Raw genomic sequence first — 23,811 nt, 5'->3', positions numbered from 1 at the left:
TAATATGTTCTTGCATGCCGCAAACAACAGCAATATCAGAGGAGATGGAGACAGGGCAGGGAGGGAGGAAGGGAGGCAGGAAGGAACAGTAGAATGCGGGAAGGAAGGAAGGAATTAAGGAAGGAAGGAAGGAAGGAAGGAAGGAAGGAAGGAAGGAAGGAAGGAGACAGGTAAAATGTAGCAGCTATAGATCTGGGTCTTTGACAGCCCCAGCCTTGTTAAAGGTGTTTGACAAGATTAGGACAACTTCTCAACAGTACATCAATACGTGCAGCGATACACACCGTCTTCGCAGGAATACCAACCGCAACATAGCGTAAGTATGAATAGAACATAGTTTGTGCTGTCAATTGACAGCATTTGACTGCAGATAACTTGGCATGCAATGCCACTTCCGAGTGTTGGAGTGTGGGATCTGTCAAATAGCACGGTGAATATTAAAGCCCCTGTCACCGGGCCTTCGATAATAAGAACGACTCTATTTATATAGCACTTTTCGGAAAACAAAGTGCATGTGACTACAGCACTTTAGAGCTCTTTAATCTCGGTTAACGTTCCCGAAAGATTAAAGTGTTCCTCCCCCCCAAAACAAACCTTGCAGCAAATAATTGATTTATAAGACAACATAAAAGCAATGATGGTTGCATACCTTCACTGTTATTTCCCAACTGCCTAGCACGCAACTCTTTTAAATTGAGTTGTTCAGATGGACCCTGTTCACAAGGGTTTGGATATTAGAATGGAGGCATATCAAGTTATAGGAAAAGGAAGGAAATGAAACATGAATGGAGGTGAAGAAGAAGAAGAACAGAGAATAAAGTCAATAAGGAGGAAAAGAAGGAAAGGAAGCAAGGATAGAGGAAATAACAAAACAAGTGAGGAATGAGATAAAGAAAGGAATTCAATATGAAAATAAATTAATACACACAGGATCCAATTATGTCTGGGTCTATTATTTGTGAAAAGTGACAGCAACAAAAAAAAGTTGGAGAATGTGACAATGTGTGTAGAGAGAACACAATTATGAGAGGCTGCCATCCAGTCTGTATAGCTCTGTTATCTGCCATGGAACATGTAGACAGACGCACTAACTCACAATGCACACAAACGCAGGCGCACAAGCATTGCATGGACGTGCCAAGCATGGGCGACTCACAATGCACACAAACGCAGGCGCACAAGCATTGCATGGACGTGCCAAGCATGGGCGAGCATAAGTGGTGGAAAGTTTACAATTTTGCAATACTTTTACTTCTACTCTACTACATCTCAGAGGCAAATATTGTACTTTTACTCCACTACAACTATTTGAAAACTTTAGTTACTAGTTAATTTTGATTATTACAAAACATACACTTCATCCCTATACTATACTAAGTAGCCAATCTACAAGCATGTGCACATCAGTGGCGCAGCCAGAACGCTAGTATAGGCTGGGCCTTGGCAGGAGCGGGCTGCGCCCCTGCTCAAAATGCAACTTTTATAGAGTTGATACATCCTATATTAAAATTGGCTAATGGGAGGGCGGCAGGCCGGCGGGCGGGCGGCACGGGCCGGACCTCTGACGTCACTCTGACACAGTCGTAAATGATACGTAGCTTGGAGGTTAGCTCAGGCAGAATATACTCGAGAGGTTACACACATGCACATTACTATGTGGGTGTAAACAGTGTTATGCACTGCAGGGTATTTAAGCTCACCTAAATCTGCGTTCCTTCCACTGTACGTGTGCCTCGTTTGTTGTTATGCGGCTGTTTGCTCCCACAGCCACCCCAGCACCACCAGTGAGTGGGCTCTGCTATTAGCTCTGTTCCCCATGGGGGGTTGTTATTGTCTCCGCCAGGCCGAAAGGCATGGCGAGAGTTTGTTTTACCCCCTGTCTGTCCGTCCGTGTGTCCTGTCCGTCTGTGACCAGCTAATCTGCGGCACCGTTTGCCCGGTCGCAGCCAAACTGTGCACACACACTGCCTGGATGCCAATACAGAACCTCTACCCCAAGGTTTTCACATGGGCCTGTTATAGCGCCACCAGGAGGCCGATTTGTGCAAAACCCATTTACTCCTACAGATTTTATCCAAACGTCATGCAAATCGGTACACAGTATCTCTATAGTCATGTGATCAACAGCTTGCAATTTCCGTGAAATTTCACACGCACTTTCCTCCTAGGCCGAGGAAGAAATACCTGTTATAGCGCCACCAGCAGGTCTTTATTTAATTCAGCAAAACACATTTTTGGAACAAAATGCCTCAAATCATGAATGCACGATTGAAAGGTCTAAGAAGAAATGGCACCCTTTTCACATATTTTCCTATTATAGCGCCACCAGGAGGCCACAATAACCAACCTGACCTGGCGGAGACCTGTGCTCCGAGGAGCACCTTTTCTAGTTGTATATCTATCTCCCTGCTCTTAATGGTTAATGATGGTTGTCTAATTGTGCTGAGCAGGGAGAAAAATGTAGCAGAGCCAGAATGCCAAGATAAAATATTATATCCACACTTGTATTCTCATTCTATAATAAAATATTGGTTCAATCTATTCGTGAGTTATCTGACTGAACCATAAGGAGTACCCAATGCAGCTCTGCCCAAATATGGAGTGTGTTGTCTAACCTCAATGTATGGGCATAAAAGGGACATGGACTGACAGATACAGATATTATATGGGCATAAAAGGGACACAGGTAGACAGACAGAAACAGACATCTCCATATACAGTATGGGCATAAAAGGGACACAGCCAGATGGGTACAATGGGCACTCTGAACACTATGACTCAGTGTGTGAGGGCTGCGTAGTGGTAAGCCTCTAGTTTTATACATTTGAAAACTTGTGAAATGGGACATTCTGCATAATGATTACTTTAAGTATATTTTGATGCCAATACTTTTGTACTTTTACTCAAGTAAATTTGAATACCGAACTTTCACTTGTAACAGTGTATTTCTACATTGCGGTATTGATACTTTTACTCAAGTAAAGAATGTGAGCACTTCTTCCACCACTGGCGAGCATGCCCGTACACACATGGTATTACTATACTTGTAAGCAATTATATAATTGCTATTTTTCCTTATTTATTTTAATTTTTTGCATTTTTAACCTCAACCCTGAAGCAGGCATTATACTTAGTTGTGCCTCTGTGTTATGCACCAAAATAGCTGATCTACAAGCTCACAACGCATCCTGTTGTGAGCATGTGTATGTTCCTGTTTGTCTACATGTCTGTCTGTGCGGCCGTCCTTCCGTCCATCCATCCATAAGCCAACCTAATTCACTTTCAAAAAACATGCTATGGTGCATTCCTTCAAGTGCAACAGTCACCCAGCAGACTATTACTTATTCTGTCTAGCCATCACCCCCCCCCCCCCCCCCCCCCCTTACACCCATACCTCAGGTTCTCTCCCTTCAGTGAGCTGGTGTCTCAGCTGGCTATCTGCTCTCACTATTTAAAGAGTTCAGTTGACAGCAGAGTAGATTACTGTAAGCCAGCTCCAGCCACAGTTAGTCTCATCATTGGCAAATCCATATTCAAACACTGTGTAACATATCAAAACGGAGTAAAGAAGTGCAATCGGTGCAAGCGGTGGGGTAGGGGGCTTCCTGGTAACTCAGTGGCAGTTTTGTCAATTGTCAGGCCGATCTGATCAGAGCAATGGTGTGACTATTCGCATGAACCCTAACGTGGCCCCTGGGGGTCACATGTGGCCCCTGGTGTGACTATTATCATGGCAGACCCCTGAACAGTGTTTGTGTCAAGTTTGGTGCAGATTGGAGCAACAGAGTGCCCACCTCTAGGCAATTTTAATATAGGATTGCTAGTTTGAATCTGCAGCTGTCCTTTCTCTCTGTCCGTCCGTCTATGTGTGTGTGTGTGTGTGTGTGTGTGTCTGTCTGTCTGTCTGTCTGTCTGTCTGTCTGTCTGTCTGTCTGTCTGTCTGTCTGTCTGTCTGTCTGTCTGTCTGTCTGTCCCCCCCTGTCTCATAATTAACTATGTTATTTAATAATGCAGAAACTTCTAACCTTTCAATCTTTCAGCCGGGGACCTAGAAAAGCCAAATGGTCATGTGTAGAATGGGCTCTTTGAAACAGATTACTATTGGGTCAGGTGGGGACCATTTAGAAGCTAGAAGAGATGAGCCCAAGACACATTTTGTGTTGTGACAGACCTGTAATTTAATAAACCACGCGCTAGCGGAGCAGAAAAAACTGCTTTAAGAAAGAGTGGCCTCTTTGAGGGTTTGAGGGTAGTAAACTGGCACACTTGGCCAATTCCACTTTATTTGGAGAACAAAGTTGCACAGACTGATAATAAATGGTGAAAATAAAATGAAATAAAAGCTAATGTGCTTTTGGTGGGTTGTCAGCTTTCATTAGGCCCAACTTTTTAGCCTATTAGCGGCAGCTGTACTGATTCTGCTGCTGTGTGTCAAACTTGTGAATATCAATCCACCAGAGACAGTGGAGAGAGTGAGAGAGAAAAGAGGGAGGGAGAGAGATAATCCGACTAGTTAATCTGATTATCTGCTGGATTTTGGATTAGTTCCATTTGGAGAAACCAGCCTACAAGCAGTCAAAACCCAAAGCGCTCACATGAACCGATATGAACTCTGGGAGAATTCGTACAGTACTGTAGATCCCCAAAATATTATTACTGTGTGCAGTGGAAATGGAAATAATCTTTTGAGAAGCTATTTGAGTCTGTTTTTCACAGCAAACCTACTCTCAAAAACAGTGACGTCACTACTCCCAAATTTGAGTGACAGTTCTAATTGGTCAACTTCAGTGGTTCCCAAAGTGAGGTCCAGGGATCCCTAGGTGCCCTTGAGGGGGTTCCAGAGGTCCCCAGCAAAATCAGGAACAGTTCAATCAGTTAAGCCTTGTTGTATTTTTTGGCTATTTGAAAATAGAAGATATTACACAAGCTCATGAAGCATTGCATCGCCACACGCTGTGAGATTGTAGATTTTATATTTTCGAAACATTTTGACAAATGTTGACCATGGCACAAACACTTTTCAGATGGGGGTCCGCGGCCAAATAAATATCGCAGGAACCTTTTATCTGTATTTAAACTTTTTATGTTTTCCGTAAATTCATGCCCTACCAAATATCTATATCCATTTGAACGCAGGTTATTTTTCCCATTTCCTGAACAGTAATGTTTGGACATACTGTATAAGGTTTCCTTCCACCGACCAATTTGGGGGTCCTTGACGTGTAATCTTTTGAGAACCACTGAACTATATGACCAATTATTGAAATACACCCATTTTCTTAACATCCCTGCCTCCCATGCTACTGACAATGTAGCTGAGATGAGGTGAGTTCCGTTAACATGAGTCTGCATTGCCAAGAGATGCCAAGCTTCTAGCCAATTATAAGACATGAAGGGGGAGGGAGAGGGAGGCCCAGTTAGGCCCAGTTAGAGTGAATAGCTAGGCTAGGGACTCCAGTGTTTTGTCTGCAGAGCCCATTCTCACGAGAAAATGAGCATTATGCATTATACATGCATAATGCATTAGCACCAGTCATACTGATTGGATAACTTGCCTTTTGCTTACAGCCAGATGTCACAGCCATGGCCGTGCCCCAGTATCTTCCCTTGTGTTTCTGTGTTTCCCTCTAAGTCAGTGCCCCTTGTTGGTGTGTGTCTGTATGTGTGTGTCTCTATGTATGTGTGTGTGTGTGTGTGTGTGTGTGTGTGTGTGTGTGTGTGTGTGTGTGTGTGTGTGTGTGTGTGTGTGTGTGTGTGTGTGTTCCTGTCCTGCCACTCGCTCACCTGCATCGTGCACACCTGTCTTCAACGAGCACATCACCTCCATCAGCCAACACACCTGCTCATCAGCTCATCACCTCTGCTGCATATTAACCCTGGCTCTTGGAGTCATACTTGTTGTTTCAGCTTCAGTGGCCGTGACACGCTTCAGACCTCCATAGTTCAGTTATTAGCCGTTTGTGTTTTGGTTCCAAGGTTGTTGCTGACTGTTTTTGCCACTGTGTTCAGGATAATTCCTGGCCCGGCCCGCCCGCCTGCGAACCTGCTTACCTGCCAATCAGCCTGCCATTTCAGTCTGTCCACACCATTCATCATCACTCCTCAACTCCCTGCTGTCCTCGACAATAAACCTTGCTACACACTTAAACTAACAATAGTTCATGTCAGAGAAACACCAACCTCCCTGTCCAAAATGGAAATTGGTTGAGAAAAGGTGTGACAAAAACAAAATATATTTCCATGATAAGAGTTTTATGATTGGATTTCATACTGCACTGGATATTTGAAGGGAAACCATGACGATTATCCACATACTGCTACATTTGTTGTAAGGCTGACGTTCCATTTACAGCCGTAACACAGAGCAGTCTGCTGTGTTCCTCTGAAAGGCCACCGAAGTTGTGCTGCAAACTCCAGTGATGTCACTGGGGTACAATCCATGAATGTGAAAGCTACAGTAGCACCCTCTTTAACTGCTATGCACGGCGGCTGTGACATTGTCCTTGTTTGCCATGTTCAGAATACTGAACCATGATGATAATGGCAGGCAAGGCCAGAGCTTGCATGAGAATACATCATGTAGGAACATGAATAAAAAAAAGGCCAGCATAGACAGAACTTATTTTCTGTCAGTACAACAACTAAGCATAGTATTATGCATGGTAAATATAGCTGACTATGAAGGGAAATGCACATCAACATCTCCCTTTAAGGAGAGTAAACAGCTAATTGATTTGATTCCCACATTAACCGCTTTTGTTTTCTGAGGACGAGCTAGATGCTGAAATCATCTCCTTGGTGGTAATACATGAACCACTTCAACCCTATATACTTTGTTGACTGGGGTCCCTTTATTCCTCCTACATCAAATCTCACTGTCATCAAGTAGCCAATCTACAAGCTCTTTATCTGCTATTTTTGGCAAATGCTCGCCTATTTTCGCCAAATAATAGCCTATTAAGACATGTCCAGAGTAGGGATGCTAGGGTTCATATGGTTAAATTATCCATAGGAGCATGATCCAGTGTGCAGACTTTTTAGCCGCATGCTGAAAAGCATAGCGGCTCTATATTCAGTCTGACTCTGACCCGACAGATTTCCGACATGTATCCGACACTTTTTTTGCGTGATTGGCTGTCGTTTAAGCCAATGGGATACTTTCCCATACTCTGAACGGGCGCCCTCGTCCTCCCAAGCTATGGGACTAGACACGCCTCTCTCAGTGGATTCGTCTGAGCGCTAGGCGAATTTGGCTAATAGTTAGCTTGTATGCTTGTATGATGTTACTAACTGTTTTTAGCCAAACGCGGTAATGTCCACTCTCCATTAGTTCTCGACGCAAGTTGCGTTATTAATCCCGTAATTTTCATGTATTGTACATCCCAAAATCAAATGTATTAACCATGTGAGAGAGAGTAAAAAAAAAAGCGATTCTGGGCGAGGTAAACAGAACACTCGCCCCAAAACACACTCACCCCCATTCATTTCGCGGACAGAGGCCGCCGGATTAGACCCGGGCGAGTGTGTTTGGGGACGAGCGTTCTTGTAATCCATTGCCGCATATGTAGCCATGGTTCACATTCATGTTTCAGGGCTACTGCCTACCGCATGATGCATCCATATCAAGGGCCCTTTTAATACAAAAACCCACGGCAATTTCGGTCTACAGTACACCAGCCTTCAACAATAGTGTACATTCAGTGGTCAGGTTCGTTCAGAAATCAATTGAAGAACGCAGGAGCGAGTTTTCCATATATAGCAAGCCACGCACGAGAACGTGCATACACGCAGTACACTACACATGTGTCGTTGTTGACGTTTTCAGATGGTTTTAATTTGAAGGTATAACAGGCTGTTCAATGTGTTTTTGTGAGTTACGATAACTGACCGGCGTGCTCTATGCCGTCGTGTTGTGTTAAGTTACACAAGTGGCAGAAACGGTGCTTTCTGATTTTCACAATACAATGTAATCCACCCGCGTTTAGTTCAGTATTATAAAAGTGTTCACCCAACGCGTGTAAACTTAAGCTAATAGGTTAACAACAGTCTCGAGTCGGTCTCAAACAGTCAGGGGGGGGGAGGGGGGAGACAAAGACTCGGTCGAGAGAGGCAGAGAAATGCAGACGATGCATCTCATTGCACAGAGGTGCGTGAGCAAGATAAGGATTTAACTTCATTTAAATCAGCACAGTGTAAGCACAGTGTAAGTTAATGTCCGCTGCCGTCAGCGCCATCTTCATAATAGATAAATATATATTCAGAACAGAATAATAATATTACAAATATTTAATAAAACAAAAAATCGAAAATCTTCTTTTCTTTTTTTTCGGGTTTTGGGCCTAACATGATGGCAATAGTCGGGTTCGGGCCGAGCCCCGGGCCGGCCCAGTCGGGCCCAGTTAGGGCCGAGCCTTCATTTTCAGGCCCGTTGAGAACTCTATAAATGATTAGTAGCCTTAAAGCTACTATTTGAATACTATTATTATTTTGCCTATACTGTGTGGCTCGCTGTGCATCACTCTGATTGTATCTTTCATTCATTCTGCAACGTGTTAATTGCCCATCACCTGACAACCATTAGCTGTCTTTTGTCATCTTCATTTCTTTATAGTTAAATGTTGTGTTGTTGACAAGATTGGGGCCAAAAAAGCCTGCCGCATGCGGCTTTATTATGACTTGTCATTCTTGTTTTGTATTTGAACGTACATGTAAGTATCGCTTGCATGTGCATGCCTTTTATTTGTAAACGTTTTCCTTGAACAAGGAGCTCAAGTAGTAATGTACATTTGTGTGTACATTTGTGTACATTTGTGTTACCTGTACTTGCAGAACTGAGGTGAATGTTTTGGCATCTTCTGCAACTCCACCTAAGTAGAGTGGTTTGGTGAAGACTGGTAGGTGGTCGTTTTCATCGCGGACATCGATCACCACCTTGGCTGTGTTGGCTGCGGGAGACAGAAACACCCACCCACAAACACACATACACACACACACACACACACGCGCGCGCACGCACAAGCACACACAAAATAATATAGCACTGGAATGCTCATCAGTGTACTTCTCATCAGTGTACTGCTCACAGAAATCAAAATGTAGAAAATTAAGGAATGTTTGGTGATGCTCTGTAACGAGCAGAAAAACACATTTTAGGCAACATTCTTCTAATCTAGTTCATTACTGCTGTTGGCAACAACTCGTGTCTCAAATAAGTCTCAAATTAAACACTTAGGCCTAATTTATACTTGGTTGCACGCCGGTGTTGTGCACCAAAAATGGCAGCTCTACAAACTCACAAGGCGCCGCAGTGCGACGCCTTGTGAGTTTGTAGATCTGCTATTTTCGGTGCGCGACACGATGCACAGCCAAATATAAATCAGGCACAAGAGGAAAGTGTGCTCCAGCTGTGTGCAGACTACTGGACCATGGCTGTTGTTGTACTGGATAGAGCATCAGCTCTGCAGGAACCCCCATGAGCATGACAACTGAACCCTTAAATATTCCAGGCTGCAAGGCACAGCAGGTGGCCACGCCATCTTAGCTCTCTGATTAAGTGCATGTACAAATCTTTGAGAGAAAATCTCTGGTCCAAATGTTAGCTGTACTTTCCCCAGACTATCAACGGCTAACGTCGTAATAAGTCTAAACAGCACATTGCAAAAGGCAGCTATTGATACAACTCCTGGCTGTGCACATAAGGGTAACTCTCAGGATTTTACAGTACAATTTTGCCTCGAGTTGAATTGCATCCAGTAATATAATGGCATCCAGTAAAGGCCATTCAATAGTGCTATTCACTAAAACTGTACCTTCTAAATTAGGGCTAAATGTGTCATAGCTAAACAAAGCCTACACAATATGGATATACCGTATATAAACATTTGCCTAACTGCTTCTTTTATTCACAATGAATTGAATATTGCATCTACAACATGGAGATGGATCAAATTACACCCACATTTAAACTATTTTAAAAAGTGACTGTGACATTGTTTAGCATCAAATTCAAATTATCTTTAAAAGCATCTGCGGGGTGCTCAGGTGGCACAGGGATCTGCCCTCCACCGCTGAGTCTAGAGCTTGGAATCTACTGCAGTGGACACATGGCCGAGGGTCTATACCAGAGGTATTTTTGACATGAAGTGCCATGTTTTTATTTTCTTGATAGTCAGTGTGCCAACATTAAGTTTAATTATGACACCAGACACACCACATCAAAATAAAATATTTCAAACAGATTTTGATTGTCCATATACATAACCTTTATTTTTTCTTCTTCTTCTGAAATATTTTCTTTAATATCAGGATTAGACAATAACCCCACCTATCTCCCAGACTCACTACCCAGTCAGAATTAGAATAAATGTGGAATTATGTGCAGGATGTAATTTGCATACCGGCGTGAGGGGACTTGATTTAATTGACTACATTTAAAAAATCTACGTCATTTGAAAAGTAAATCCTTTCTCTCACACTTATGCCACTGCGCCAGTGATCACCGCCCCTGTGCCATTGTTGGCACCCGGCCATGCCTAAGGTTTCCTACCCCTGGTCTATAGACAAATCCACAGAACGGCAATCATAACTGCGGTGTCAAGCGGGTGCCGCTCCGCACCGCGACACAGCAGCTACAGGCAGCAGCTCTGTGGATTCGTCTATAGAAAAACACAACCACCGTGTTCGGTGGTTCGGGGGAGGGATGCCACGCAGGGAGGGTGATCTTTATCACTGTGCTAGCGACTCCTAATGGCTGTGGGCAGCGCCTGTCAGCGAGGGGTGTTGAACGGCAGGAGTAGGACACCTCCTCCCGGTGGGGGCTCCTCACTGGCGGCGTACAATAGTTCCTCTCAGTGGCCAACAGTTATAAGACTGTGGTTGTAACTGTCTTCAAAAGTGTCATGTCACGTAGAGCAGTGGTTCTCAAACTAACCTAACCCTAACCCTTGAGCCAAGGACCCCCACAATGACATGCATGTGGCCGCGGACCCCCACCTGATTATATGTTGTGCCAGGGACCCCCAGAAGCAAAGATTTGACATAAAAAAATATATATTTAAAGATTTGCACACATTTTCAAGATTTTTCAAAAATAGCAGATTTACAAGCTCATAGCGCGGCGCTCGGTGGCACGCTATGAGCTTGTATATCTGTATATCTGTATATCTATTTTTGAATAACCAAGTATAAATGGATAAAGGGGTTAAAATTACGCTTTATTAACTAATTTTGCTGGGGACCCCCTGGAATCCCCCCAAGGACCTCTGGGGTCCATTTTGAGAACCAATGACGTAGAGTACATAACAAATAACTAAACTCTAACTAAATTAAGTTAAATATAAAGTTTGTTCATAGAATCAAAAACCAACACATTAGCTTGGTTTTTGAAAAGTTATGCAAGAAGAAAAAGCCAGAACAACAAGCTGAGCCAAACAACTGCTTATCATTCAGTGTTTTCCTCTCAGAATGGAATTCATCACTGAAGAGTGAATACATGTTGTTGAAGTCAAATTGATTTGCGATGTGCTTGAAACTCACGCTGAAAACATTTGGCGTGATAATTGGCGAAGACAGAAGAATCCATTTTGTGCCATTCTTAATCACTGCGGAAGTGCACACATTTAAAACTCTAATTCAAATTCCAAAGTCTCTCCTAAATGAACGCAGCATGTGGGGAACAGCATAATTAAAGAAGAAAGCAGAGGCGCCGAGAGGCGAAGGAAATGAAATGAAAGGAAAGGAAGCGGGCCTGTTGTGACAGGAAGAAAAGACGGAAACGAAGGAAAGAGCGAGCGAGAAAGAGAGGGAAGTGGAAGAGGAAAATAAATCCGGAACAAACCAACAGAGAAAGAAGACGGGATGTAGAATGTATTTCTTCCCAATGTGAAAGAAGAGGAAGAGACTAATTAGAGAAACATTCACTTCAGTTATAATTTCCGATGGAGCCTTGACGAGTCGCTCTCGCCATAGAGTAGACTATACAGACTTCAAGCTCAGACAAAGCAAATCTACTTGTAAGGAAGGAAAGGAGGACAGACGGACAAGAGAGATCGGAGAAGAAAAGAGAGACCGCAGGAAGAAAGAAAGTGGAAGAAGAGAGAAAGAGCCATTCAGACTCTCTCTGACACAAACACATGCAATGCACAGACTTACTCTTGGAGGGCGCACGGAGGTTGGAGGACACCACTCCCATGGAGTCAGCCTCCACTTTCAAAACATAGCTGCTGTTGGTCTCATAGTCCAGCAGCTTGGCTGTGTAAATCACTCCGGTGGTCTCGTTCAATCTGAACACACCTGGACAGAGAGAGAGAGAGAGAGAGAGAGAGAGAGAGAGAGAGAGAGAGAGAGAGAGAGAGAGAGAGAGAAAGTACAAGACACACACAAACCTTTTAGACTTTTATGAACAGTTCCACTGCCCATAATATTTTATGATAGATGAAGAGGGTTTGGGCAAGCCTTACTCCCACAGTAGCCTTTAACAGTTGGCTGTTAATTTGTAATGCCCCCCTTCCCCCTTCGTAACTTCACCATGGTGGGAAGTCGGGGCAACTTCTCAAAATCTAATGGCAGGAGAATACTTACTCAGCAACAGATTCAGCAAAAGTGCTGAAACGACTAATTAACTGAAACTATAGGTGAAACAGACTTGTTTTCTGTAGTGTCAGAATTCATTGCTTTCTGTGCCATACAGTGTCTACAATTATATAAGCACTGTAATAATTATGTTGTGGTCATTGCAGAGGTCAAAACAGACCATAATGCACCGTGAGGTCTCCGGTCATCAAGCGACTATCAACAGCAAGTTTGGGTCATGCAAAGGTCAAATAATGTAGTTTCTAAATCAATGTTACTAACTGGCTGTGCGTGATTATCTAGATTTGTTTCCACAGGAGGAAGTTGGGTCATGAATGAATACAGTATTTAACAACCAAGCAATATGTGTAACTTACAGTGCTTCTAATTAGTGTTCTGTAAGTATTCTCCTATTGATGGCTATGGGAAATAGCCAGGCACCAGTAATCGATTTTGCTGCCTTGTTTACATAATAGCCTTAATCACTTTCAACCTGGCATCCATATTTTGCGCATGTCATATATGGGAGAAAATGGATAAAAATGCATAGTCACCTCTCTCGTTGCCGTCGACGATAGAGTAGATGATAGTTTGATTGACAGCTGCAGCCAAAATGGCTCCTACTTTTGTTCCAACTGGAGCCTGCTCACTTACTGGAGGGAACCTGTGAATGAATGAATGAATGAACGAATACATCAATCAATAAATTAGTTACAGTAATAGAAACTAAGGATGCGACATTTTATCTTCATTACTACAGTGTAGAGAGAGCAAAGACAGGACAAAGAAAGAGTTTGGCAAATGAGTTGCTATTTTATGCTTCTTAGAAAATAGACAATACATTATAGCATGAAATAATTCGTGAAAATGAACAGTTTTTTTTTCCCTTTTAGAAATGTCAGAATGAGAAACCTGTCTAAATATTCCATCTGCTCCAATAAGTAATCTTTGCCAAATAGCGGAATTAAGCTACCCACAGACTTCAAATCTGCCAAGCCTCTTATCTCCACGTCAAATGACAGGTGGCTCTACACGCTAATCTTAAATCAATAAAGAAAGATCATATAAAAGACATCATTGTCAACGATAAAACCAATCTTTCAGCATTGCAGAGTTGGCTTTGTATTTGCTCAGTAAAATAGATGTGCCACTCGCAGCAATGTCTGCTACTGTACATCACTCCTGCCTGGATGTAGTTTCTGTGCGCCTTGCCCTCGCTCGTCACTGCTGCTTTGCATTTGTCCTTCGGAAACCCCATAACCCTGACAGATTCCCCACAAATCTGGCAACCCTCACATTTTCAACAGATTTCACCTCATTAAATAAACCCAGTTGAGCCATTAAGCCAACGGTCACAGCTGGCTAGACATTATAACGTGGGCTACTGACTGGCAAAGTTATTATAACATGATAAATGGGACACATGGTGAGTATATACAGTAATACGTGTGTGTGTGTGTGTGTGTGTGTGTGTGTGTGTGTGTGTGTGTGTGTGTGTGTGTGTGTGTGTGTGTGTGTGTGTGTGTGTGTGTGCGTGTGCGTGTGTGTGTGTGTGGGCGCGCGTGTGCGTGCATGCGTGTGTGTCTGTGCGGGCGGGCGGGTTGTTAAAACAACTTGCATTTTTCAACAACACCTCCTGTACCCAGAATTCTCCACAGTGCCTTAGGCTTGGCTCTATTGTTGCACTAGTAACCTCCTATGGTAGTCAGGATGCCTGTTCAGCAGGGAGTGGAATTTGGAGTGATAAGAGTGCTGGTTGTCTACACCCTTCCCAGAATAACAGTAGGGAATGGCAGTGAAGACAGGGACTATACAAGGTTCAAATTACAGGGGGGATTGAGGGGGTCTAACCCGCTTAATTAAGACTTGGACCCTCTGAAGGAGGTAGAACCAACAATATTTGTATTTAAATATTACAATATATTTCCCATATTTATGCCTGGGAAAAACTTTGGAAGGTTCTCGGTTCAATCCCTGACTCCCCCTGTGTCAGTGTCAAAGTGTCCTTGAGAAAGACACTTAACCCCTAACTGCTCCCAATGTGAGCAGATTGAAGCCTTGCATGGTTTCCTCTGCCGCCGGGGTGTGAATGTGTGAATGTAATGCACTTTGTAAAGCTCTTTGGATAAAAGCGCTATATAAATGCACCATTTACCATACCATTTCATCTCCCCTGCTCCATGTATTGCGCAATTGAGTGGAGACAGATACTGCAGGTAAATTTAAGTACCTAACGTTAGCTATTTTAACACACTTTACCTACTGTACATTTCTGCATTAGATTGTGACAGGTGTTTACAGATGAATGCTAGTGATGACTTGTTTCTAATGCTTTTCACTAAGGAATGCAGGAGTTTTACCTGGTTGGTTTTACAAATGTGCTGAAGGCTGAATAATTGTATTATTTCATGGCTGCGAGAACTGAATTTCCCTCCAGGTTAGATTTAATTTCATTCAGAGTCAACATGAGGAAGAGGAAAGGAGATATTTTTTTGTGCAAAAACTAAATGTGGATTAAAAGATTCAAAGAGTTTTTAATTGTTAACACCACTCCACCTCTCCTAAAGTAGCCCTCCACCTCTCCTCCAAGTCCTCCACCTCTTCTTCAATCCTTCCACCTCTCCTTCAATCCCTCCACCTCTCCTTCCAGTCCTCTGATCATTACCATTCACCTGACTATAAATCAGCGCATTCCTCCCGCTCTCCCTTTTCCTCTCATTGATGCTCTGTGCTGTCTGTCTGTCTGTCTCCCTCCATCCTTATTCCTAGCAGTTAGCTGATCTCCTTCCTTCCATATCTTGCCATCATCATAACATAACCCTTCCTCATCCTCGTCAAGGTATAGAGCTGATTTGGCCAATATATGCCAGCAGGCTTCTGCTACAATCCATATCCATCTCTCCCTCCCTCCCTACCTCTTTGGCTCTTGGACAGCGGTGTGAGAGCACAATGGAGTGTACACACACACACACACACACACACACACACACACACACACACACACACACACACACACACACATGCAGGCACATGCAGGCACACACACACTTTTACGCACGTGCTCATACACAGCTCATTATCTGGCCAGTGATCCCTCCCTGTGCTCAGTTTAATCGTCGCTGTCCTGACACCCTTAACTACAGCAAGCTGGGCTGCTACTGATAACACACACACACACACACACACACACACACACACACACACACACACACACACACACACACACACACACACACACACACACACACACACACACACACACACACACACACACACACACACACACACACAAATGCATACAGAAGCAAAAGACTTTCTCACACATAATGCCAGGTGCGCAGTATGCTATCCATGTGCTGGAACGCTAGCTAAGCGTGTGCACATGGCACACACTCTCGCGCACGCACGCACGCACGCAGGCAGGCACACACACACACACACACACACACACACACGGTAGGTAATGTGTGATGTGTTCTTTGTGTGTGAAGATGTGAGAAGAGCTCTACCTGATTTATACTTGGTTGGGTGCCGTGTCGCACACTGCAAACAGCCGATCTGCAAGCTCTCAGAACGGCTACCTTCGGTCCACGACACAGACACGCAACAGACAGGGGCGGACTGGCCATTTTGCGTACCGGGCATTTGCCCGGTGGGCCGCTGGACCAGTGGGCCACTGGGCAAAAAAAATAAAAATAAAAAAGATTTTTTTATTTTTGTTTTGTGGAAAAATATTTTCGCTCCCGTTTTAGGATTATTACGGTCATTTCTGGGTCGCGCGACCCAATTATTAGTTACGTTAATGTTTGGGCTGGGATGCTTTCCAGCAGGGGCCTCAGTGCGGCTGCAGAGTTCATGTGCAGGGCTGGGCTGAAACAGTGAACCCCCCCCCCTTTAACAAAACGCTAACCCCCCCCCCCCCCCCCCCCCGGGGGGTGGTGGGCCGGTTCGGACCAAAATGCCAGGGCTGAATTTTGGTCCCAGTCCAGCCCTGGCAACAGAGTACAAATCAGGTATAAAGGTACAGAGAGAATAATGAGATCAGAGGGTACCAGTCAGATTGTAGTATAGTGACGCTCTCTCTCTCTCCACAAGTTCCCTCGTATTTTTCTCCTCTTTGCTACTATATCTCTGCAAGCATCTCTTTTTCTTTCAGTCTCTTTAGTCTTCCTCTCTCTATCGATACAGACACGAAAAATGTAAGGAAAAAACAACATAAAAGTGACTTAATAAGGTGCTGGGCGACCACGAGCCAACAGAACAGTTTCAATGTGCCTTGACAAAGATTGTACAAGTCTCTGAAACTCTACTGGAGGAATGGGACACCATTCTAACAAAAGATATTCTGTCATTTGGTGTTTTGATGATGGTTTTGGAGAGCACTGTCTAACATGTCAGTCCCATATGTACTCAGTTGGGTTGAGATCAGGTGACTACGTTTTCAAAACCATTCAGTGACCTCCTGTGTCCTCCTGCCACCCATGTGTCCCAATAATGAACACTTTCACAGTCACTTAGTTATTTTCCTCTTGCCATCGTGATCCAAAATCAAGGTCAGCTGAGCCTGCTTAGTATTTTTATACATGCCACAGAGCATGACAGGATGTTAATTGCTTTATTATATTATGCACTCCATCCATCCATCCATCCATCCAGTCCCAAAAAGATATCTAAAAAACATGGTCTTTCCATGAAATGTGCTGTGCACCTTCGTGCTCCTTGTTTGTAAAGACCATGAGTAATAACACAAAGAAAAGGTTTTGTGAGTGCAAAGCTTATTGGAACAATAAAGTAGATACTTTATGGAACAATATGAGACAAGCCCCAAAAAAGGAAGAAAAGCACTTATAATGAAAGAGAGACAGAGGATGAAATGCTGGGTGAAGATTTGACCCCAATCAGTTTCTGAACACTATCTCTCTGGATGGGGTTAGGAAGACAGTTGATAAGGCTAAATCAAACATAGCAACAGGCATTGAGAATTTATCCAATGAACCTATGAAGTCCCCCAAGCAACTTCTTATCCTACATGGCTATTTCCAGGCTTACTTTGAAAACAGTTTAATTCCATCTTTTGTGGCTTAAAGCTACAATCAAATCCATATCAAAGGACCATCATCCAAAAATGACTCACATGTCCCAATGAATTACGTCATGTATCAGTCTATTCAGCACAGGATACAAGGTCCACTCCACTAATTTGAACTCCAGACTTGCTAACTACTTAGACTGTCTGGTCTACTTGGTCCACAAAGGCAGAGCCTGTACTGCACTGTATGTATGTATTATACAGTACATACATAATACAGTATACAGGAAAGGGAAGCCAACCTCTGTCTGCATAAGCAAGAAAGAAAGAAAAAAAGAAAGAAAAAAAGAAAGAAAGAAAGAAAGAAAGAAAGTACTCTAATTGTAAATTGTAGAAAAGGGGGTACACTGGGAAGCACCTTCAAATTTTCTTTTGGAGACTGTCATCTATGACACTCTTAGTATTCTACCTTGGTTTTAATCTAGATGAATATTTGACTTTTGGAAAAGGTGTTATGTAAATGACTTGCTGATTCTGCAGTTAGAGCCCTTGGAGCAGTTGTAAATGAGATGAAGATGTGTTCAGATCTCGGATATTGAGCTTTTACTCAGCTTTATTATTGCTGTATACCTACTGTATGTCTGGTATTAGATTATGCAGCTGGTAATTAGGGATTTAAAGAACACAGTAAATGCTATGAAATAGATCCTATGAAATAGAGCTTTACGAAGTTCCTCTGTGTGCACAAACTTGCTCTGATCCTTGTCATGAATGGAGACATGGACAGGAACCAAATGGAGTTAGACATAAAGGGTCTATTATGGTTCAGAATGATAAATGTGTCTGAGGATAGGATGCTATCATAACTAACCACCCATGGATTTTTATATTTTTTCAGATGCCGATTTAAGTTATATTTTAGTAACAGATAACCTGCAAGGTTAATCGAAACAAAGAAAAGTTGTTTCTTAGGAGAGATGGGCAGTTGAACATAATGATTAAACAGTAGTACTCTCTGAACCATATATTACTCTTAACCTGATTCAATTTGTGCACAATTAAGATTGGGCATTCCATTCTCCCTTTACAGTCTAAGATAATACACGCACATCTAACCGAGACTTTCGACGGGTGCAGGATAAAAAACATACAGGTATCCTATAATACATTGCACAAACCAAAACCCATAATTTCCCTGTGTCACTGTGTCGGACTAAACACAACAACAACATATCAATGTCACTAACAACACAAGCCACAACGCGCTCAATTACTTCACGCAGTCCGTAGGCTACTTCTCACTGCTCAGCACACATCTGCCCCCTCGAAGCATAATTAATTGTGGCCAACACAAACTCACAACATTACGGTCGGCCATGTTGTTCCTTATCGTCGTCGCTGACCACCGCCCAGCGAGACCCAAACACCGCGAGGCGGACAACATTTCCTGTACACCATTTTGTTCCCTTTAGGCGAGAGCCAGGTTGCGTGCGCCAAATAAGCAATAGGGTCTGTGAATTTTCCTCCATTTGCCTCCATGGAGGCTTGCTCAAAGTCGATTACAAGTTGCTTACAATAACAGGACATGGCAACACTGCCCTCTAACAGACAGTGAGCCCCGCCCAACTCTGTCTCTGATTGGCTTAACCTGAAAATTGACCCCGCGTTAACCAATCATCGTCCTCTCTACCACTTTCACTTATTCATCATGTTAGACTGAGAGGAACCACTCTATTCAGCCTGCTGGCTGCTGCACGCTGTCTGCCTGTTGAATGACCGGCAGAGAGAGGAAGGTTGCTTCGCAGAAAACACTTCATTTGGATCACATAACGTAACACAAGTAACGTACCCATTTCAATCACAGTAACTCTAACTGAATGGGAAAAGGTAACGCGTTACGTTATTAGTTAACGCAAATAGTAGTTACGTTATGTAGTCCCAACGTCAGTCCCAACACTGGTGGGGGGGATTGAAAGACAGAACAGTACACTACAGATGCGCTCCAAAGATGTCACAATATTACACATTACAATACTATGTAGTATTATGTATATTATATCTTATGCTATAATAAATATTGTATTAATGATGTTATATATTATATTATTATATATTATTAAATATAATATTATAATACATTATTATATAATAATGTTATATGCTGTATTACAGTACATAACACATATTTAACATATACATTATATCTACAATATAAATATACATACTATTATGACATATGAATACACACATATTTAAATACATTTTTAACATGTATATAATATACACATGAGCCATAAATGAGCCAGTCTTCACAACAGCTCTTTGAAAGGGGTTTGCGATGTTTTCATTTGCATCCCACGATTTTGTTGGCTAGGGGGCTAGGGGGAAGCTCTAGTGACCTCTAGTATAGTACAAGAAAATAACAGATAATTCCACACTGTTCTTGCTGCTCCCTAAGTTAATCTTATTAGTACAATGTTTTGACCAGTGTGGTCTTCGTCAGCAACATATGGATCAGCTATAAAAAGATTTGCCATAGAAACTGACCATATACTTAGCTGACCGTATTACGAAGGGCTCTATACTAGGCCCCCTCCTGTTTTCGGTAAAAACTAAATCTCTTCCCCGAAAATAGCCGATCTACAAGCTCACAACACGTCACGTAATGGAGCGTGTTGTGAGCTTGTAAATCCGCTATTTTCTCTAGGGTTCAAGTGTTTAATAATATCCCATAGGAAGAAAGACTGTTTAGAGACCGAAAATGAGCTGCATTTTGTTTTACCGTCCTTTTTACAATGCTCTGAGGCAAAACCTCTTTACCGAGTCATTAACCTGAATCTGCTTCACCCTGAAGATGGTCAAAGGCTTGAGCTGCATTGAAGTCATTAAAGTAATGAGGGAGTGTTTAATAATGCCCAATTAATGTGGAATGCCCGGGAAAGGCGAAAAAGATCTTTGTTTATGCCCAGAATTTAAGTTAGCCTTTTAAGTGTGCATTTGTAAGTCCAAGTTAAAATTACTTTGTAGGTTACATGTGCAATACATGTATAAGGTATGATGTGTATGTACAGTATACTGTATGTATAATAAGATGAATGTACTGCAGTATATATATATATATACATATATATATATATATATATATATATATATATATATATATATATATATATATATATATATATATATATATATATATATATATATATACTGTATATATATATATATATATGTGTGTGTGTGTGTGTGTGTGTGTGTGTGTGTGTGTGTGTGTGTGTGTGTGTGTGTGTGTGTGTTACGCTTTCTTTGCTTCTAATGAAAAACCTGTAAGGGTCCATTCAAGGAACCCTGAGGGTCCACTTTGAGAACAATTGACCATGGATTGAGTGGGTGAATTGGCTTAATTAGTTGGACATGCCCCCCCAAGGTGCAGCTTCAGACCATGCATCACACGGTAGATGTTCTAAATATGGCCCTTAGTCTTTTTTCAACACTATACTTCTACTCTAGTACAACTCAAAGGCAAATATTGTACTTTTCTCCATAACAATGATTCGAAAACTTTAAAGTTACTTTGGATTATTATTACAAAACATATATTAACAAACTAATCACAATTTTATACTTTGTCTATTAAAATGCATTTGATTTGAAATGTTAGCACTTTGGTATAGGCTAATAAGTATATTTTGATGCTATACTTTTGTACTTTTACTCATTTGAAACTTTGAATAGGGGCCTTTTACTTACAACAGACTATTTCTACATTGTGGTGTTGCTACTTTTACTTAAGTAATCAGAGTACTTCTTCCGCCACTAGCTGTTCAGTATGTGTCGACTCTCTCTCAACCATCTCTCTCATCCTCTCTCAACATCCCCCCCAGGATTTCTCTTCCTGTCAGTCTCTGCCCCCTTGCGTCTTCTTGCTTTCTACAACGGTGTCACAGGCTGTCATCTCTTAGCATCCGTCACCTGCTGTCTGTCACTTTCAGGGCCTGTGTCACTCAGCTGATCCAGAAAGGTGCAGTGCCAATACATCAAGTATAGACGCAGTGGTTGTTTGTACAAAAGACAGAGCGATAGAAATAGAGATAGAGCATTAATCAGTCAATGAGAGAAAGATGAGATGGGAGAAAGAGAGAGAAAGAGAGAGAGAGAGACAGAGAGAGAGATATGGACAGGACATTAAGCATGTCTGACAAGGTTGTGATCCTCTGAAATAGAATTTCCTCTCTGCTGATTGACTGAATGAATTCCACTGAGGTTGACAACAGTCCTGTGTGTATGTGGGGCAGCAGAGTGTGTGTGTGTGTGTGTGTGTGTGTGTGTGTGCGTGCGTGCGTGCGTGCGTGCGTGCGTGCGTGCGTGCGTGCGTGCGTGCGTGCGTGCGTGCGTGTGTTTGTGTGCTTGTGTACTAGACACTGGCTGAGTAACAAGAGACTTCATATGACAGCTTTGCATGGAAAGCACAGATGCTCACAAACGTCAGGTCTGTATTGGTGTGTGTGCGTGCGTGCGTGCGTGCGTGCGTGCGTGCGTGCGTGCGTGCGTGCGTGCGTGCGTGCGTGCGTGCGTGCGTGCGTGCGTGCGTGCGTATGTGCGTGTGCGTGTGGACTGATAATCCTTTTGAGCAAGAATTCGGGTTTATTTCATTTTATTTAAAGAAAATATGTTCTTGCAGCAATGTTTTCTTTATAAGATAGTATACTGTAAGTGTAGAGAGACAGGAAACTGGGGTCAGAGAGAAAGGAGACACGTGACAGGAGTCAGAGTCAAACTCAAACTGTTCAGCAGGGACAGAACTGGGACCAATAGCATGTTCCTCCGCAGTGAGGCTCTACCCTGTTAGGTGAAAAGAAGCGGCTGGTGACTTCATGTGTATTGTCTGCAGCCCTCACCAAGATCAAGCAGTCCGGGTCAGCAGTGACAGGGACTACATGAGGTGGAAATGGGAACTGGCATAACGACTACATTGGGAGAGAAATGAAAAATAGAAAAACAGATAATAAAAAGCGAAATTGGAATTGCATCTTCCCTAGGTTACTGAGGTAGGATATACAGTATAACTGTATGTTGCAGCTAGACTAGGAAAACATTCAGCAAATAGAATATATTCTATATTATATAGAATATAAATGGGAGAATAAATTAGCAACCAGGATATACAGAATATACACGTACATGCAGCACAGGGATTGGCCAAAGTATATACATAACGCAAAAGTACAGCATGTGCAGGAGATGCATTTATCATATTGGAAAATATTGATATTCAGGCTGGCCATCCAACTGAATTTAAATCAGTATTAAGAAGAAGACTTATTCTGTATAAGGCTAGGCCAAATTCTATGTCTGTGCGAGTGAGTGTGTGTATTTTCTGTAGCCTCCTAGACACAACCAACGTGAATTTGCGTTATGTGTGTGTGTTCTGCACATAGCATGGCATGTTTGTGCGAACATGTGTGCGTGTGTGTGTGTGTGTGTGTGTGTGTGTGTGTGTGTGTGTGTGTGTGTGTGTGTGTGTGTGTGTGTGTGTGTGTGTGTGTGTGTGTGTGTGTGAATCGTCACTAAATGAAGCCAAGTATCTACTTTGGAACTGAGTAGCATTAAAACATTAACAGCTCTGAACCGACCTGCTGGTTTTGGTGAGCTATGCCAAGCTGGCACGGCCACCTGTCTATGGGGCCCTGGAACCTTTTCAAACGGCAACATCATTGAGCTTATAGGGCATGCAGCTGTAGCTCTCATTGCGCGAGCTACAGTGAGCAAGCAGGTTTGGCTTTACGCGTCTTCAATGAGAACAAGGATTAACATATGGAGGATGCTATGGGACACAGCAGTTGCAGGGATCAGATTGTTCGGTTAAAGGAACACGTCACCCATTTTCAACCTCATCTCTGTATAATTGGTCCTCACTAATGCTCATTATAAGATGGCAGAATTTCTGTCGGGTCAATCTACAGTATGTCTCAGGGGTCGGCTCTGGACAGTTCAGAAACCTACAGTACCAGTGATATAATCGCTGGGAATTCCAAGCTAATGAAAACTACAGCCTTTCTCTTTCTGGAAAGTTAGAACACTGAAATAGAAGCCATTGATCCTGCAGTAAGTAAGTAAAAAATGTTAAAAAAAACAAAACAAAAACAGTGACGATGTTATCCATAGGCAGGTTTCTGAACTGTCCACAATCCACCTCTGAGACGCAGAGCAAG

At 42.7% G+C, this 23,811-nt stretch overlaps 1 protein-coding gene across 1 annotated transcript in view; it reads right to left on the bottom strand.

Moving 5' to 3' along the window:
* The window catches only part of LOC311059872 (protocadherin-15-like), a 240,989-nt gene that overhangs the window by 34,571 nt on the left and 182,607 nt on the right, over window positions 1-23,811 (bottom strand). Inside the window, exons 28-30 of the mRNA XM_084077970.1 lie at window positions 13,125-13,234; window positions 12,151-12,291; window positions 8,818-8,945 (exon numbers count right to left, since the gene is read on the bottom strand). Of these exons, the coding sequence (XP_083934096.1) occupies window positions 8,818-8,945; window positions 12,151-12,291; window positions 13,125-13,234 (379 nt within the window). The remainder of the gene's footprint in view (window positions 1-8,817; window positions 8,946-12,150; window positions 12,292-13,124; window positions 13,235-23,811) is intronic.

The sequence above is a fragment of the Gymnoscopelus microlampas genome (genome assembly GCF_963454915.1).
Source record: "Gymnoscopelus microlampas genome assembly, chromosome: 14".
NCBI lineage: Eukaryota > Metazoa > Chordata > Actinopteri > Myctophiformes > Myctophidae > Gymnoscopelus > Gymnoscopelus microlampas.
This window is presented reverse-complemented; position numbering and strand designations above follow the sequence as displayed.